Raw genomic sequence first — 19,889 nt, 5'->3', positions numbered from 1 at the left:
TAATATTTTTAATTGAAATATTTAAAGTTAAAATCCATCAGGTTCAATTATCGAATTATGTATTATAGAGCAGTGGCGGCGCCACATAGAGGTCAGGGTGGTCCCAGGACCACCCTGACTTGAAAAAAAAAAAATTATATGTAATAATTAAACATTTTTTATTTATCTACCCTTAAAAAAAAAAAATAGGAACACCCTCAAAAAAATTAGGAACACCCTCAAAATTTTTTTATGTCAATAAAATTAAAGAGAGATGCTATGTCCACAACATTTTTATAATATTTTCATAACAAATCACAGATGGTTAGTTGTTATTAGTTCAAATTTGAACCTAGCACTAAGATTATTTTTTTATGACAACAATAATAACCAATAACAACCTACCACTTAGGATTTGTTATAAAAATGTTGTGAAAATGTCATGGACATATCATTTCTCAAAATTAAATTTTGGTGGATTATTTGTTACATTTCTCAAAATTAAATTTTGGTGGATTATTTGTTACATTTCGGCCGGTACCAGTTTTTAGAAGAAAAAAAGAAAAATCCCTAAACGGACAAACTCGTCAGCACAGCATGTCATTACCTGCGTCGAATGCCTAAAAAACAAATCCAGCCATCGTAAAGGTCACCCCTACTCCTTCTTCTTCTTATTGTACTATTTTTGGTTGTTGTTTTTTATTATTTAATTACATATTTATGTTTTAATATTATAAAACAGTAATTGTTATGTAATAACTAAATGATCTGAGTGTCAAAAAAGAAAAACTAAACGATTTGTTTTACTTGAGGTTTACTTATTTGGATCAATAATTTTATGTTGTATAAGAAAATATAAATATAAAGATATATTATTTTTAATTTTTTTTTAGAAACCCCGAAATACCCTGAAATGGTACGTCTAAATAGATCAGTACCGAAATATTCCGTTCTACTAAACAAATCGAAACAATGTCCAAAACAGTATTCATAACATTGCTTTCAAGCAAAAAGAAAAAGCTAAAAAAAAAAAAAAATTGAACTAAAATCTAAAAAAGAAAAAATTGTAATAGAGAATCTAAAGAAAAAAAAATTGTAACAGAGTAAGTCCACCCAGGAACACCCTGAAAAATATTTCTGGAGTCGACTGTTATAGAGGAGATGAGCTGTTAAAGCAGTCCTAATGAGAAATGAAAGCAACATGGTTTTATTAGTGGGCTAACCTATTATTTTTCAAAAGTAATTGCCCTTTTAATATTTGGGTTTGTATATTAATTTAGCTATGAGCCAAACAAATATTTATAAAATATTGAAACCCAGCACGCAGACATGGGAACCAAAGACCTTTTCTACTTTCTTTCTTTATTTAATTTTCTTTTTCTTTATAGCTCTTTTTCATTCAGGCCAAAGTTGTCGAGGGCTTTTGGACCATAACCAATTGGAAGATGCCACGTAGGGAATCACAAGTCAGCAATTTTGGAAACTTTTAGCGGTTTTGGGAGAGAAGAAAAGTATGTGTATTACGGCGGCTGGCATTTCCAAATCTCATTCTTCTAGTAGTAGTGACATCATTTAGCAACATAGACGGCTCCTAATCTTAATCACAAAATTAAAGTGACAAAAAAACCCACGCCTTTATGGGGTACACTAAAGAATTTTTATGATGGACCAACACCAACCTCAACTCTAATGCCACCAACTTCACAATATTAAATGCACTAAAAAATAAAAAAATAAAAAAAAAAATGAAAAACTTCACAATATTCATCCACCACATAAAGAGTTCAGAGGATATTCCCATTAAAGGATACGTACACTATATTCAACTTTTGCAAGACACTTGTGGGGTAGTTGTATTATTCGGTTCTCTCAAAGGAACATATTTTTGTTTGAATCTTCCCTTTGATCATTGAATATTCCAAGGTCATATATTTTACCTTATCTTTTTTCACAATTATTTTATGTGATTAACTTTCTGTCACATTCATATTGATTCATCATTTTTTCTCAACTACTCATAATTAAGGATGTTCAACTAACTCCATAAACAAATCAACTTGCTCGTATCGTCCAGGCTAGCCCGAAATGGCCTACTCAACGCCGGTGAAAATCATAAGTGGGTCTCCACCTCCAACAACTGATACTTGCGAGTTGGTTGGCAGGTCTTCTCATGAAAATTCAATTTCAACCGACCCGACTGATATCCACATCGAAATCTCATCTATCTCTACAAGTAGGAGCAGTTTTCCAGTTAGTTTTGGCCAAATCTAATGAGATCCGACAAGATCTCGTCGAGACCCAACAAGTTCGGCCAACCCGACTTCAACCGAAGACTAACTGCTACCCGAGTAGATCTACTTGAACCGACTCCTCATATCAATCAACACCAAGTCCAGATCTTGGAGACCCAAGTGATCGAGTCGATTCCGGCCCTTTTGGATTGGACAAAAACCCAACTTGGCCTAACCCATGAACAACCCTACTCATAGTTTGCCATATTAGAGTTGATTGCATTTTTTTGTTTTTCCTTAATTCGTTAGTTGGAGAAGTAAGATTTGAATTCGACGTATTTATTAATACTAAAAAATAAAAATACCAATTCACCCTCAAAAAAATAAAAATTACCAATTGAGGTATAACTATTGACAGCCTCATTACACTTTAATGGATTGTTAATTGTGTATTTTGCTATCACCATATCAAAAATTTAAAGATTCGTGGAGGTTGAGGAAGGGGACCTCACCACACTTTTTTAAGTTTTAAGGTTCAAAGCAACAAAAGAAATCAGAAGCAATAAACATGTGATCATTAATGGCTCTGTTGATTTGATTATTAGCTCGTGGACTAGCACTGAAAGCTCTATATAAATCTTATCAAGCAATTTTGGCATGTCCAATTGCCCACTCAAGCAACAAACGGAAAAAGAAAATTTCCATGTTCTCAAATTATATGCAATAATTATCATGGGGTTAACTTAAGATGATATCAAGATACTACAACTTTCTGAAGGGACCCTCTTATATTTTATATTTTTATGTGCCATCAAATGACAGTTCATTTATTGAAAAGAAAAAGGTTTATTGAGAGACGTGGGTTGTCGTAATGGTGAGCCACCTTTTTTCTTTTTCTTTTTTTTTTTAACAAAACGACTTTTGAGATTTTTTTTAATAATAAATAAATAAACAATGGATGTACAAAAAATATAAGCAAAAAGTGAGATAAATAAATTAGGGATTTATGCGGCAACTTAATTTGGTCATAGTTTCAAAGGTGATTTGTTTATTTTTACTAAAATTTCAGTATGTTTCTATTAACAAATAGAGCTTCATCTTGGATTCTTAATTGATATAAATTGTTGAAATTCTTATTCGTTTGTGAGTTGTTAAAAGTTAAAACCTACTTTGGACAAAATATATTTATTGCGGTTATTGTTGAAGACTCGTAGTATGCTTGTTTAGGGGAGTTAATGGAATTAAATGGAATTGAACGAATTCTTTTTTTAATATCTTTCTATTTCCTTTGTTAGAAAGTTTTAATGAAGGTAATGTAAAGTTTATTTCCTTATTTGTGAATTTAAGTGAGAGAGTATGAAATGGGTAGAAGGAAACACTCTTTCATCTCTATTCCCTCAAAATATTAAATTTTCATTCCCCAAAATTGAGAGGAATTGAAGAGAATGAAATTATATTTAATTAAATTACCAAAATTCCCAAAATACCTCTATATATTTAGCCACTTTTTTAAAAAAAAAAATAGGGGTCTAATAGTAATATTATCATAAAATGATTTCATTACTTTCTTTTTATGTTACTCTCAAATAAGGTTATTTACATTCCATTCATTTTCATTCATTTATTTTAAAACATCCAAACAATATTACTTAATTCCATTACATTTCATTATTTTCAATTCATTTACTTTACTTAAATACATTTCATTCCATTTTTTTTTTCATTAATTTTCTTTACTTAAATACATTTTGTCAAACTGTGAGATATGTCATTCCACCTCAAAAGTAATTGGTGATGAAGAAGACACAATTAAATCTTTTATACTCTTCAACATCACACCACGTGGGCATGTTTTTAGAGTGGTTGTAGGAAGTCAAATTGTGATCCTCCAAGCAATCTCTCCATCACAATGACATTTTAGTGACTCAAACTCAAGACCTTAACTCTGATATCATTTGTCAGACCGTGAGTTGTGTTATTTCACCTCAAAACTAATTGGTAATGAGAAAGACACATTCAAATCTTTTATGACCTTTAACATCACACCACGCGGACCTGTTTTTAGAATGGTTGTAGAGAGTCAAATTGTAGTTCCCCCAACACACTTCATTCCATTCCATTCATTTTTATTTATTTATTTTTTATGATCATTCTATTTAATTTTTTTGTGAACTCCCAAACGAGGACTTAAAGTAGTGAAAATTTATGGTAATCAAGAAATTGTGCTCTTCATGCTTTTGTTGCATCTTTCTATTATAAATTTCATTATTATTGTAAACATATTGTTTAAGTGACGCAAATTTTAATTTGAATAGATTCCGTTGTTTTTCTTTATCGTTGGAGGGTGTTTTTTTTGTCCCCACACAAAACGTCAACATCTTGCTTGTGGGTTGTTTGGTGTTTTTATTTTTTATTTTATGGTGGTGATGTTGTGCTATAAATTATAGTTGTCTATTTAGTTTGCTTAAAGAGACGTTGCATGTCATAATAATAAATAAATAAAAAGAGACGTTGTATGTTGTTAATTAGTGGTCATCCTAAAACAATTGTTTGACTTTTTATGTATATGATGCACTTGACACTATGATGCTTACAAAAGAAAAACAAAACAAAACCCAAGACATGGTGTTTATAATTAAATGATTTGGTATTAAGAAAATACTAAAATAGTTATAAGGTTTAGGGTCCGTTTGGATACAGCTGAAAACTGAAAACTGAAACTGAAAACTGAAAAACACTGTAGCGAAATAATTTTAAATGTATAAATAGTACCGTGGGACCCATTTGTAATAAAAAAATTGCTGAAAAGTGAAATTTGTGGGTCCATGAACAGTACACGATGTGCACTGATTGGTCCAAAAAAAGTTTGAAAAGTCAAAGTTTGCGGTTACTGTTTATTGAACAGTGCATGAACAGTAGGCGCAATCTGAAAAAATGCGTGAAAAAAAAAAAAAAAAAAAAGCAAACAACACGCAAACGCAGACATATCAGCCCAATCCAAACGCAACTTTAGTTTGAGTCCTCTCTCTCTATAATAAGGGGAAATACAAACTAAATCTCAAAGATTTTTTTTTAAAAAAAAGGAAAATTAATAACAATTCAGCAATTACAAAGTTAAGAAAAATTTGAACCATGATTCTCCGAATATATGAGAGCAAACTATGCTATTAAGTTAGACGAATCGAAGTCAGCAAAAGACTGTACCTCTTGGATAGGTGTTGAAATCAAGACAAATCTCTAGTTTGCTTGTAGGCTAGCCTAGCCAAAGCGTTTGCAGTCTTTATTAGCTTTCCATTATTTACATGTGTTTGACTTTGATCTTCCTTACCATTTGAAGAAGAACGTACAGCAATCAACAATAGATTTTAGAATTAGTTTAACATCCTCAGGTGTTTTCATAAGCATAACAACTAGTATAAGGTGTTCAATTCAACTTCAAAACTAGTAAACCTCGTACTCTTGCAGTGTTGGAAAGATGCTAGCCATCCCTAAGAACCTGCTGTTGGAAAATATGGCTAAATAAACAAGTTTTGATTTAACAATATAAACCCTAAAAATTAGCAATGACGAAAATCAATAAATAGAGTTAGAAAGATCTCACAAACTATAGAATCACGTAAATTGCGTTGTCCTTAAAGGTTGATTCGTATCACTCGAAGTAGAACTCGATGCAAATGGTTCTCTTGGCTGAATAACCCCCCAGGATTAGACTATAACAATTTCTTCAAGTTGAATGAACACCCAAGCAAGAAGAACCAAGAACAACCTTATTTGCCTTTCCTTAAAACCCAAAAATAGATGTTGAAATTTATGTGGAGATGAGCAGAAAAATAGAGCAGAACAAAGGGAGAGAGGCGGCTGTGTGTAGTTGAAAAAACTGAAGAGAAAAGAGTGAAAACCAAGGGTTTTATAGCAAAGAAGCAGAGGATATATGAGCTGCTCCAACAATCACTGTGCATGCCCAACGAGTAGCACATTAAATGCTCCCAACGAGCTGCTTGGTTAATGCTTAATAGGTTGAATTGAATTGGGCTAGATGAAGAAGAAAAGGAAAATGGATACAACCCAAGCCCAAGACCAACACCTACTCCATTATTTTTAAGTTATAACATAACAAGGCTTATAAACACATACCAAGGTTCACTCCTAACCAATGTGGGATACAAAGCAAAGGCTTAGTGTTTGAAACACACACATTCCAACACCTGCAATGGGTAGTAATTCAAATATCCCTCACACAACTACAAATCCAATGATCAAGCTGATTCTTAATAAGATTGCCACCACTAACTAATCCTAGGTTGCTCACATATGAGCCATCAATATTTTAGATGGAAAAAATGGCCCCGCTATAGGTGGGTTTTTTGCTCATTCAATAGGGGACAAGAAGATAGGGGCATATTTTGTATCTCGAACTCTCAATAGTCGTATCAAGTTTTGAGCCTGATACAAGTTTAGCGCTGAAGTCAAAACTCTCAAGTGTGAAAGTAATTCGTGTTAGCAAGTTGTGTTTATGTTATGTCTATGTAAGGATAGTGGAATGACCTATTTGATAATAGTATCAAAACCTTATAACTCTAACATGACCCATTTATTAAGCATAGCGATCACTTAGTACACAAGTTGTATTGAGAAATATAGACATGACCCATTTCCATTCCTTTAATAAACATGAATTTTGTCAATGCTAACATGGCCCATTACAAATAATTTTAAAATGACCCAAAACAAAGAATTGATCAATATAATTATTGAAATTCTTTTAACTACTCAATTATATTTGGAATTCAAATTTGTTGTATAAAATTAGATATTAAATTCAATAAGGATGCAGTGTAAAACTCAAGTTTTACTCCCTCAAATTCCAACATGCCACATCTTCATATTACATATTAAAGAATATACACAATCACACTTAATCAATTCTAATACCCATTTGAAAATATAACTTAATTAAGAGTTTATTGAGATATTATTATGTGTGGTAAACTGTATTAAGTTTTAAATAAAAAATTGATATGATGATCTCTTATTAAATGATGTAAAATATGGATTTGATACCCCATCCTTACCAAATTCAAATTCATAAAATTAACATTTATATGATTGAGTCATTCTGCATTAAGCAAGTCAACACAACATCAAGTCACTTTAATTGAGTCACTTTAATCGGGTAACAATGGGTCAATTCGCTCCACTAAACCCTAATCTGCCAAAAACTGTCCTATCAAAAAAAAAAATCTGCCAAAAACTGTGTCGGGTGACTCGTGTAATTGGGTTGTGTCTAAATTAGAACGACTGACAGGTTTAGATACACCTGACCTGTATGGGTATAATATTGAGTTCCCAAACTGGGATTACTGTAACTCACTGCCCAAACAGATTACCAAACGCTCCCACTCTTTTTCTTTTTGTTTATCCCAAACTTATAGCGTAGAAGCTTTATACGTGTGCCTCACAATTCTGCTGAAACTGTGACGGCAATGGATAGCTTAACAACGAGCCCAACAGCTCGGATTTTGACTACTCTGACCCAGTTCCCAACACGACATGACCACCGACCCAGAAGAGGTTGTCTTGTCCTTCGACCTTCTCGTACACTTCGCAGAGCTCCAAGTATCGTTTGCATGGCGGTCAGTACAAAAAATCCCAGAAAAAATTTTGTTTTGTTTTTGTTTTTTCACTTGGGTTTTATTTATTTTGGTGAAATTCAGGAACCATATTTGATAACGAAGCTGGAGTCTGCTGAGAAGACTTGGAAAGACCTATCGGTATGCCTGAAAAGCTTTGAGTGAATTGTTTCACTGTTAATGTGTATCAGTGTGTGTGTGTGTGTGTGTGTGTGTGTGTGTGTGTTTCAAGGCCAGTCATATATATTTATTGAATTAGTTGTTGTTTTGTACTTGTAATTGTTTTTTTAATTGCTAAGTTCTGCATTTAGCCAGTGTGTTTTGGACCCACAATCTCACCCTTGGCTTAGAGGAAGTGCCATTTGAGTTAGAACTTATTGGCATTTGTACTCATATAGGATATGGAAGTTTTGTGATGATTTGCTATAAAATGATCTAAGAGGGAATTTGTATTTCCAAATCCGAGTATTGGGTTTTTTTTTTTTTTTTTTGGTATGGTTTGTCTAATTGGGATTTTGAAGTAGTTTGCAAATAATGGGGATATAGCCTTTTGAAGATTTTGATTGAAACTTAGCAAAGTCCTTGAGAAGAAGGTTGGGAGATGGATGATAATTTAGCTTAGGAGATGGTGGAGTTGAACAATTATCATGGACCAATTGTTAGAGAATCATATGTACCATTTCCGTAGAAGGAATTACATTCTATACAGAGAGATGGTTTTAAAAAGGATATAATGGTGGGAAAAAATACATGTAGCCCCTCCTGATTAGCCAATGAGCATAGCCACTTCGAGTTTAATGAGGTATCAGGCTTAGTTGAATTCTGCTGATTTGTAATGAATCACAAAGTAATGGTTAGTCATTCTGAGATTTGTCCTATTGAGAACAAGAGAATGAACGGTCAATAAACACATGAAAGGTGCCAGAGTTAGACATGATTGTGTTACTGAAAGCAATAACCTATAAAAAAAGAGCGTATTATGTTACCGAAGGTAATTATGGAAGAGTAAAAAGCTTCCACTATGGAGAATAGATTAACATATGTTGTAAGGGTAAAACCTAGGACTTCAATGTACTTTTGAATCAAATTCAAGACTATTTATTTCAAATTTGGTTGAAGGTAGACCCATTATAGTTAAACCCATTCATTGTGTCCTTTCCTCAGATAGCCTTTTTCCCTTTGGAACTCTTTGCAGCCACTGGTATGTGCAGACCATAGGCTTAATGGGGAATCTGAAGACAAAAATAAAACTAGTGCTACTAATTTTGCAAGGCAGATTAGTAGATGTATTATCTTATCTAAAATCTGGCCCCTTATTTTTGAAGGAACTTTATTTGAGGCTTTCAGCGATCGGCCTATGAAACCTAGTTTCTTATATCCACAATGTATAATCTCTTATTATGGTGCAGCCCTGATAGTTGATCTGGTTTTTAATACTGGATTTGAATTTACCCAATGATATTTTTTAGGTCAAGTTAGCTGATCCAGACGTTGTCTCAAATCCCAGTGAATACCAAAAGCTGGCACAATCTATGGCTGAGCTTGATGAGGTACTGTATTTCACTTTATTTTTTATAAGGGTGGGTTTACTTTTAACACTGTGTTGCAGTTAGTTGCAATTTTTACTGACATAGTAGTTCTTCTCTTCTGTACTTGTAGGTTGTGTCAACCTTTAGAAGTTTGAAGGACTGTGAGAAGCAGTTAGAAGAGGCAAAAGGTTTACTCCCTCTTGTTTACTTTTGCAAAAAATAAAAATATTAGGGTTTGTGTTAACAATCATCTATCTTCCTCTGCTCGTTTCTCCTTTCAGCTTTAGCAAAAGAGAATGGCACTGATGAGGATATGGCAGAGATGATAACTTATGAAATTAAGTCTTTATCCAATCAACTCAAAGAGCTTGAGGAGAAACTAAAGGTTATCCACTTTGTATCAGTGATATATGTTTTAAATATACATATACATTTTTGTAATGTTTTATAATTATATGCTCCTTCAAATGCTTCATATTTTGCTTTATATATTCTTCTCTCTCCCTCTCTCTCTATTTTTTTTTTTTTTTAATGTTTTTTATGAAGCTTTTTCCCTAAAATTTTATTTGACTAAGCAGTATATCTTTTTACTAGATTCATTGTTTTACCTGCTGCTTCAATCATGAAATGCCAGCAGCTTCATCAAATTGGTACTAATAGACTTGATCTGAGATCAATAAATTATTAATTTAATGAACTTTCTAAAAGTTGAGCTTTAGAGAAAACTCTAAACTTTTTATCCTCATTTTCATTATGATACTAATCTTTCTCTTCTCTGAACTTGGAATGCCCTATTGTTTTTCATCCTCCCTTTATTTGCATTTTCCCCTAATTAGGAAGCTAAAAACATGGAATTTCCTTTTACATTAATAGGTGCTACTGCTACCCTCCGATCCTCTCGATGCAAGAAATATAATGATTGAAGGTATGTTCTCTTCTGCCAGTGATAAATTGTACTATCTGATCAATTTTTAACCAAATATCATTTTGGCTATAGCTGTAGTAAAAATGCATCCTCATATGTGGATTAGCTGATCTTGATTATAATCTTTACTTATGATAATGAGCCATGGCTTGGGGTGATGTAATCCATCTATCTAGCATTGGTCTAATTCAGGCCGAATGCCTTAGAGGTTATGAATTGGTTGATTTCAAACTTTGGAATTGTTTTCTAATGCTATACATGTGGCTTAGCTCTGCTGACAAGACATTAAAAAGTGGTGTGCATATTTCCTTGTGCTTAACTAGTGTTGCTTATATTCTACAATTTCTTCTGTTTCATCCAGTCATTCTTGAGTTTTTCTTCTTTTGCAGTAAGGGCGGGTACTGGTGGCGATGAGGCTGGAATATGGGCCGGTGATCTTGTAGGTACATGCTTTTTTTATCCTTCCAAATCTATGGCATTGATTCATTTTTAGTTGCACACAGCATTGGAAAATAGAAAAAATATTTACTATTGACATATGCAGAAAAAGATCCTGGCCATGTAGTCAAAGTTTTTACCATTGACAGGAGATTAATGGGTCTAGCTTACAGAATATATAGAATATACTTGTTTTGTTAATATTTTCTGTTAATGATTTCCTGGACTTATATATGAATTAGTTACATGCTTCTGTACTATGTCTCATCCTTTCTGAAAGTGCTTCTGCATGCATTCTAATGCTCCTTCCATTTTATTTTTTTGCTGAAGGTCCGTATGTATCAGAAGTACAGTGAACGAAATTCTTGGAAGTGCACCCCCTTATCAAGCTCAGATGTATGTCTTCCTAACTTTCCATCAGAATTATGCATCTTATTGTTTCTATGTGACTTGCAGAATTTTTATTTATGTATTTATTTCTCTATTATTAAGGCTGAAAAAGGAGGATTTAAAACTTTTGTGATGGAGATTAAAGGGAATCGTGTCTTCAGCAAATTAAAATATGAGTCCGGTGTTCATCGGGTTCAACGTGTTCCTCAGACAGAAACGCAGGGTCGTGTGCATACGTCTACCGCAACTGTAGCCATAATGCCAGAGGTAGAGTGCATTTGGTGTGCCATTTACATCTGGGGTTTTGAATAAAATTCATGTCGAATATTTTTAGCTTCAAATAGAATCTTCAATGTCAGAAGCAGTGGGAGGCAATCAAGTTTTACTGGGTTTTTTATTGTCTAGTCTGGGGGAAGGCAACCATTTTCTACTAGAAAATTTTGCATGCAATTTCTCTTTCTTAAAAGGACTCACAAATCCTTAACAATGCCTCATAATGTTGATCTCTGGATGCATATTTGCTGACAATGCTGTAGAAAACATTAGTCTAAGGCTGCTTCAGAATCTGGATGCTTGTTCTTGTGGCTGTGATGTTGTTAATGCTGTTTGTCTTGTCTTTTATTTTCTCTCCTTGATGCCTATTTTTTTTACTATATCCTTCAAGCTTATGCTAATTCTTGATTTAGGTGGATGACGTTGAGGTGGTGATTGACCCAAAAGATATTGAACTAACAACAGCAAGGTCTGGGGGTGCAGGAGGTATGAATCTGCAAAATTGAAAAAATAAATATTCATATAGTGATTTGCTTTTCCATGCTTCATTTTCTGGAGGAAAAAAAAAAAAGGAATGAAAAATCCTCATTAGGTCATTTCTTTTGCATGATCATCATGCAGGCCAGAATGTCAACAAGGTGGAGACAGCTGTCGATCTTGTCCACAAACCAACAGGAATTCGCATCTTTTGCACTGAAGAAAGGACTCAACTCAGGAACAAGGATCGTGCTTTTCAGTTGTTGAGAGCAAAATTGTGAGCAATTCATCATGTGCTAATTCTCATTCTATCATTCTCTCTCTCTCTCTCTCTCACACACACACACATGCACACTATAAAATTGTGTGTTTAATATTATTTTTATTGGAGACTGACCCATATATGGTTGTTTCTTGTTTATTAGTTATATCTTGAAGGCCTGGTCTGTTTATATCATACATGCAATTGACAACTATGAATTCCATATATTCACTCTAAAATTGCATGTTTTGTCTTCTTCCCCCCTTTTTTCCCATTAAGTATCTTTGTGCGTTTATGATGATCCCTGAACTTGCTACAGGTATGAGATGAAAGTAAGGGAGCAACAAGAAAAGATAAGCAGTCAACGGAAATCACAGGTATTTCTCAGCTTAGAGAATATTTGAGATGTGTATGAGATTACAACACTAAGAAAACAAACAACGCTACCTTGACATACTTTCAATCTTCAGTTTGATTTCACATTGAAAATTACTTTAATATACTATCAATCTTTAGTGTCTCACATTTCACATTGATTTCTTTAGGTGTTGATTTGAGTATATTATTGATAAGTTGACCTAATGTACATTAGTGACTCTTAAGTTAAGAAACATATAATATTTAGCAAGTTACTTTAACATACTTTCAATCTTCAGTTTGTCATTTTGAAGGCATTATTGTTAATTTTATCATTGTTCAGTTGCAACTAGTGCAGAGAAGTTATACTATAAGCTAACCACTGGAAGAAACATTTAGATAACTAGAGATCTAATAGGTGAACTTTTAAAATGTTGTACATGTGTTTGCATATCAATATGCTCTAGTATGAGAGTCACTGACATTATTTTTAAGTGGTTGTTTCCTGCCTCTTTTTTAACAATCCTATCTAGTATACCAGCAAATGAATCAAGAACTACATAATGTTGTGCCCCTTTTTAAAAAAAGTATTGGATTGACCTAGAGAAGATGAATCTTGATATGTACACATCTAGCTGTTCCAGATGAATGACGATAGGAGTTTTATTGCTTTATGTTATCAGGCTTAATTGTTTTTTTTTTTGTTTTTTTTTTTAATACAAATAATCAATGATAGCAAGAGCCTACATGACCAGCAATGTTCTTGCTAATTTCCACCCAGTTGCCATCATGTATGCACTCTCCAACTTTTGATGTGAGGTTATAGTCCTTATGGAATGAGCCGTGGAACTTGTTTGCCTAGATATTATTTGATTGTGTTTTGGATAATTCTTATTTTCTGAATAATTTTTTGTTCAAATGTCCTAAGATGATGCCTTTTGACATTGGATCAAAGTATGATTCATGTTTATTTTGAAATGCAGGTTGGCACAGGTTCTCGTGCGGAAAAGATTCGAACGTATAATTTTAAGGTATTTAATATTGCATTTACCATTTTTCTTTGAGATTACTACTGGGACCAGTTTCTTGAGATTGTGGAGACCACTTTGGAATTTATTAACAGTAAGTGGAAGAAAGGCAAGAAATGCATAGATAATGTGTAAAAAGAAAAGAACCTTTTTATCAGTGTGTTAGTGAATTAATAAGACATTTCATTGGGAGTCACTCAGTGCAGCTAATCACAACCCAATTGCTCATTGAATTATAAGCCTGTCTGGCTGTCTTGTCTTGAAGAAGGGTAATCTTATATTGAGATAAGTTATATAAATGTCCATTTTGGTGTTGATAAGCTTGGAAGGTTTTGAGGAAGTTTATAACACCTCATTATTTTTATTAGGACAATAGAGTTACTGACCACCGGCTAAAGATGAACTTTGAGCTCACCTCTTTCCTTGATGGTGATATAGAGACTGCAGTCCAGGTACTGTTTTTGGCAGCCATAGTCTCTTTTTATTGATGTGCGATTTCTTCTAGGTTTTTTTTTTTAATCATAGTTCATGTTTAGAAATTTAATACACATATTAACATTATTTAGAAAAGAGGAACAGCACAATGATTTCCTTGCCACTGAAATGCTTGTTTCAGGACTCAAAAAAATAATAATTTTGCTTGTTTCCTGCAGGCTTGTGCTGCCACAGAGCAGAAGGAACTACTAGAGGAACTCGCAGAGTCCACAGTTGCTCCAACTGGCTGATTAGCAGCATTTATGGCAAGTGATTAGTAAATTCAGGTTATTGGATCAGATACGCAGGAAACCATTAATCAAGTTTCTCTTACTGAACAAAAAGGAAAAAAAAAAAAAAAGTTGCTCTTAGCAAATGAAGGAAACGATGTCTGCCCCCAAAACCTGTTTACATGAAAACATTCTTCTGTAATTGGCTGATATGTTTGATTAGAAGACCCTTATTTTATTTTATATGTATGTACAGATGAAATGAGGAAATGGTTTCTATTGAAATTGTAAGATAAAGGGTATTCATATCTGAAACAACACCCCCCCCCCCCCACCCCCACCCCCACCCAACAACAACAAAAAAGAACTTATTCTTCTTCATTGAATGCATAAGTTTCATGAACTTTGAACATTAGCTACAACATATGTATTTAGCTCTCTTTTTGCAATTTTTCTTAGAAACTTGCATGTCTGTGTTGTTTCACCTTGGACTGAAACACTGGCTAGCATTTAGAACTTGGAAGAGCTTTGTCTAATCCCAAAACAATTAAAAATCCACAAATTGTCACCGCGAATTCAGAATCTGTTATTTCACATAACTTAGAGCCTGTTTGGATTGAGGGGAGAGAGAAGGAGAGTGGAGGAAAGTAGAAAAAAGTTGGCCGAAAATAGAGAGTACGGTTATGACACAGCCTTACAAAGGGTCAATACCTTGCCATTATGGGCCTACTCCTCTCCCAGATTGCAAAGCAATTAGTTGGACCCACAACTTGACGCTGGACTATTGGTCTCTCTGTTGAACCGGCCCTACTGCCTAACTACCGAAATGGCCCTGATGGCCCCACCCCAGCAGATTGGACTGGGGTACCCACCATGATATAATGAAATATCATGTAAGTAGAGAATTAGTCAATTAATGCACGTCTCTGCTCAGGAGTATATGGCACAATCGAAATGCTACCAGGTTGAAGACCACTTGCATTCCATATGGAGACATGCTTGATCGTTTCAAGGAATACCAATCTGCTCAGGACCCAACAACGACAGCAAATTCAGATTCAACGGTTCAGACGTCAAGCTCAGCCCCTATACATTGGAGTCCTTATTGTAAAATAAATTTCGACGGTGCTGTATTTCAGGACTTGCAGCTGACGGGTTAGTACACTATTGGTCTGATGGCATCCCCTCTGATGTTCAAAACCTTGTAGCTGCTGACAGAAGCTTCTGTTGATTAATAAAAATCATTGTCTTGTTTCTCAAAAAAAAAAAATGAACGTCTCTTGAATGAAAAAATAAATAAATAAAGAAGTTAAATTACATACTATCTTTTAATTTTGTTTCAGATAACCCTAATATTTTAAAAAATTCTTATCATGATTTATGGATTTAAAGTTCATTTTAATGATATAGGGTTAATAATGTGACATAAATTCATTTGAAAGGTTATCATTTTTATAGATGATAATAAGGATCTTTCAAACAACTTTAAAAATACATATACATTTTTATTGTTGGCAAAACTGTGTTAAAACTTAAAAAGTTTCAGTTGTAACTGCAATATTTCCTTATATTTGAATTTCCTTTAGTTTGTAATTGCATCAAGTCATTGTGATTCAATTGCAAAAGAAGAGATCAAATTATTACAACTGGACGGGCGAGATTCAATAGGTTAGACGAGATTATGAGCGAGATAGTTAGAATTTGTATTTCAGTACACAAAAAATAGTTCACCTCAAATTCACCCAAAACTTATTGGAGCAAGTTTGTCTAGGAAATCATTTTTACTTTTCCACATTATTCTTGTAGCCAACCAACTCTCAATTGTAACTTGAATAAAAACAGAAATTTATTACCCTAATCATATAGAACGAAGGAGAGACTACCAAGAATCTTGAGAGATAAATCCTTTTAACTTCAATACCTTCACCCTCTCCAAATTAACATACCTTTGAGAGGATAGTTTATCCAAGCATTTTTAATTAGTTATGAGTGTAGAGGATTGTTGCTAAAAACCACAAAACCAATCACAAATGCTCAAATAACATGGGAGTATTCAAGAGATTGATTTGCAATTGTTGATACTTGAGCCATTGGATTGCTACGAAGATAAGCAATTGGTGTAGCTCGTTGCTAGCAAGAGCAAGGAGCTTAGATACATTTATATATATTGAAAGATTGTATTCACGTTTTTTATAAAAACGTGTGTTAAGGCTTTTAGAACAGCCTATCCAAACAGGCTCATATCACAACTATCTTCTTAGTAGATTTGGTGAATTGGACATGGGCATTGAGTATTTTTAACATACATTATACGTGTTTTGTGATTGCTTTATGATTTTCATGTTCCCATTATCCATGAAATGAGTTGACTAACCACTTCAATCATAATTTAATAGCCGTTTAAAATTTGGTAATAAGCAATTATTAAGAGTCTAAACGTTAACTTTTAGACCAAAGTCAAAATTTAGGACTAAGAGCACTCACAGCAGATGTGAGATATGTGCCAAATGCTAAATATTTGGCACATATCCCACACCAAACACCATTTGACCAATTTATCAGATGTTCTAAATGCCATATTTTTTGCAACATGTTACAGTACCGTTGCAAATTTGCAACAGTATAGAATTAGAATGGTATAAGTTTTAATCATTTTTTATTCTCTTTTCTCTCTCCTTTCTCTTCACTTTATTCTTTTCTCTTCTCTCTCACCGGTTCCCTATCACCAATTCCCTCTCTCTTATAAATTGTTGATCTTGATCCGTCATCGCCGATCTCTCACCGGTTGCATTTTGCATCGTCATCGCCGATCTCTTCGGGCATCGTCATTGTCATTGTCATTGTCATCGCCGATCGGAATCGACGTGGGCATCGACGTTGAGATCTTGATCGTGGGCATCGACGTTGAGGTGAGGTGAGATCTTGATCGTGGGTTGCTGGTGCTAGTGGGTTTTGGTTGCTGGTGCAAGTGGATTCGTGGCTTTGGGTTGGCGGTGCTAGTAGTTTCGTGGCTTTGGGTTGCCAGTGCTAGTGGGTTTTGGTCGTGTTTTCTGGATTTGAGTTGCTGTGCTAGTAGGTGTTGCTCTGTTTTTAATGGGTTTTGTGGTGGGTTGTTGATGACGGTGGTTGTGGTGGTGGTTTTGTTTTTAGTTTTTTGTTTTGCAATGGATTGTGGTTGCCACGATGGTGGTGGTGGCGGCGGCAGCAGTGTTGTGGTTGTTATTTATTGTGTTAGATATATTATTTTATTATGTTGTTTATATTATTTTAATGTGTAGTAAATATTATTTTAATGTATAGAATTAAATGATAAAATATCTGATAAATAAGATGTTGTAAAATGATGTGATAAAATAATAAAGTAGGTCTTTGGTGTGGCAAAATGACATTTTTTTTGCAACATTTGCTATGGATGCTCTAACGCAAGTATAGTATACCACTTAAAGATAAATAAAAAGACTATTTAAGTTCAGCTATAGTAGTGGCTTCTTATTTTTTGCTCTCGGGCTTAGGCACGTAGAGCAGTTTCAGTCTTGCAGCTTTGCTTGCAAGAAGTGTGGTGGCTCCCGGAGTGAGGTCGTGGCTCGTACCCCTCATTCACCTCGTCCGCTGCTGGGCTGACCCCCAACGGAAGTGGTGTCGATGGCAGAGGAACTAGAAGAGCTATGGAAAAAACTTACTTTTACTGAGGAAGAAGATGTAGGAATAGTATTAGATAGTAGTAGCACAAGAGCAACGAAAGAAGTAGGAAAATGCTGTGTCTTGATGAAGATTCTGACCCAAAGATGCATAAGCTTAGATGCTTTGAGGAAAAACCTACGAATGTTGTGGAAGCCGAACAAAGGGGTCCAGATTTCTGAGATCGATGAAGAACTCTATTTGGTGGAATTTGGGGACGGGAAAGACAAAAAGAGAGTGATTGATATGTGCCCCTGGAACTATGAAAAACAGTTAATTCTTATTCAAGACTTTGAAGGTGAACTTACCCCAAAGGAGATCGACATTAAATGGGCTCCTTTCTGGATACAGATCTACAACCTCCCTTTGAAATGCAGGACAAAGGAAACCGGGTGGGCTATAGGCTCAAGCTTAGGGACGGTGATGGATGTTGATGTTCCAGAATCCGGTGTTCAATGGGGCAAATGTCTTCAAGTTCGGGTGCGTATTGATACGACAAAACATTTGCTGAGAGGTAAGAAAATAACCATTGAGGGAGGCGAAAGCAGGTGGGTGAGCTTCAAATTTGAGAGGCTCCCAAATTTCTGCTATAGATGCGGCCTTCTTGATCATGCCCTGAAAGATTGCAGTGAGGAGCTTGACACTACCAAAGAAGCAGAGACAAACATCCTCCAGTACGGGTCCTGGTTAAGGGGCGACCCGATACGACGGAGTGGATATGAGTTCTTCAAACCGGGGGCTAGAACTGAAGAGGGTAGCAGCTCCGGTAAAATGGAAGGCAGGACAGTGAGGAGTCCGACTGTGACACAGGAACCGAGTAAGGATCCAGTGAGTGGCGGAAATCACAGGACTGAGAAGACAGCTCTGAAAGTTAGCAACCCGATGAAGGATAGCAACCCGAGAATTGATGGAGATGGTTCAAGTCCCCATACTCCTCTGTCAGTAGATTTGCGTGAGAAAGGCAATCTCAAAGAGTGGGAAGGAAAGCTAGGGGGATCGGAAACTTCTTTGGGCTGTCAGAAAAAGGTGCAGACTACCGTCCAAGCTACTCCTTTAGCTGAAATGCAATGGGAGACAGCTCATTTTCAGGATGTGGAGGAAGATCACGTGGGTGTGTTGGCGCCAACAAAAAGCCTTGATGAAAATGTGATGGGTCAAACGCCCGTGGGCCAAGAATTGGGCCTTTCCCCTAAGAGCCACACAGAGAGACTAGACGGGCTGATGGAGACTATAGGCCCACCGAAAAAAGATTGGAGCAGGCCAGTAAGGGCTGCAAAGCCCAAGTCCAACAAGGAAGAAAAAAGCCCCCTGGATTTAAAAAAAGAGAGCCCAACCCCTCTACAAGTCTTAGACACCAACATACAAGTTCCCCACGATTCTTCTAATCTAGTTCTGGTTTCTGAGAGCAAAAATGGCACAGTGCAGGCGAAATGGAAACGCATTCCCCGCATGGAGACGAGCACACCCTCTATTAGTGTTGATCTTGCTGGTTCTAAACGTCCCACGGACATGGTTTCGGATCTTAATGAGTTACCAAGCAAAAAAATTCCGGTTTCTCATTCGGAAAAAGAAAACCATTTTGTATTGGCGAAGGCTGGCTCCCAGCCTCGCCAGGTGCAATGAGTTGCATAATGTGGAACTGCAGGGGGCTTGAGAACCAACTGGCAGTTCAGGAGCTTGTGGAAGTGGTGCAGGCGAAAGCTCCCACTGTTGTGTTCTTAGTCGAAACACTGGCAGACGAGGCAAGGCTTGAATATGTCAAGGACATGATACGGTTTGATAAAGTGTTCACGGTGGAAAGGGTGAACAGAGGCGGCGGTCTAGCATTGCTGTGGAAATCTGATATTGAGGTCGAGGTTGATTCGTCCTCGGTGAACCACATTGACGTTACAATCAACAAAAACTCTGAGGCAGCCTGGCGTTTCACTGGGTTCTATGGTGAACCAAAGACACACATGAGGCATGAGTCCTGGGATCTTCTCAAGTAC

At 35.4% G+C, this 19,889-nt stretch overlaps 1 protein-coding gene across 1 annotated transcript; it reads left to right on the top strand.

Moving 5' to 3' along the window:
* Positions 1-7,600: 7,600 nt before the first annotated feature.
* Positions 7,601-14,560, top strand: LOC126709331 (peptide chain release factor APG3, chloroplastic). Its single transcript, XM_050409534.1, has 15 exons — positions 7,601-7,843; positions 7,925-7,981; positions 9,310-9,390; positions 9,500-9,557; positions 9,651-9,754; positions 10,243-10,294; positions 10,684-10,733; positions 11,063-11,128; positions 11,225-11,389; positions 11,809-11,881; positions 12,017-12,149; positions 12,454-12,511; positions 13,475-13,522; positions 13,888-13,971; positions 14,173-14,560. Exons 1-15 carry the CDS (start codon positions 7,694-7,696, stop codon positions 14,242-14,244), a joined length of 1,251 nt encoding a protein of 416 aa, XP_050265491.1. The 5' UTR covers positions 7,601-7,693; the 3' UTR covers positions 14,245-14,560.
* Positions 14,561-19,889: the final 5,329 nt, after the last annotated feature.

The sequence above is a fragment of the Quercus robur genome, chromosome 12 (genome assembly GCF_932294415.1).
Source record: "Quercus robur chromosome 12, dhQueRobu3.1, whole genome shotgun sequence".
Taxonomy (NCBI): Eukaryota; Viridiplantae; Streptophyta; class Magnoliopsida; order Fagales; family Fagaceae; genus Quercus; species Quercus robur.
Note: the sequence above shows the minus strand (reverse complement) of the source record. Positions and strands in the feature narration are given on the sequence as shown.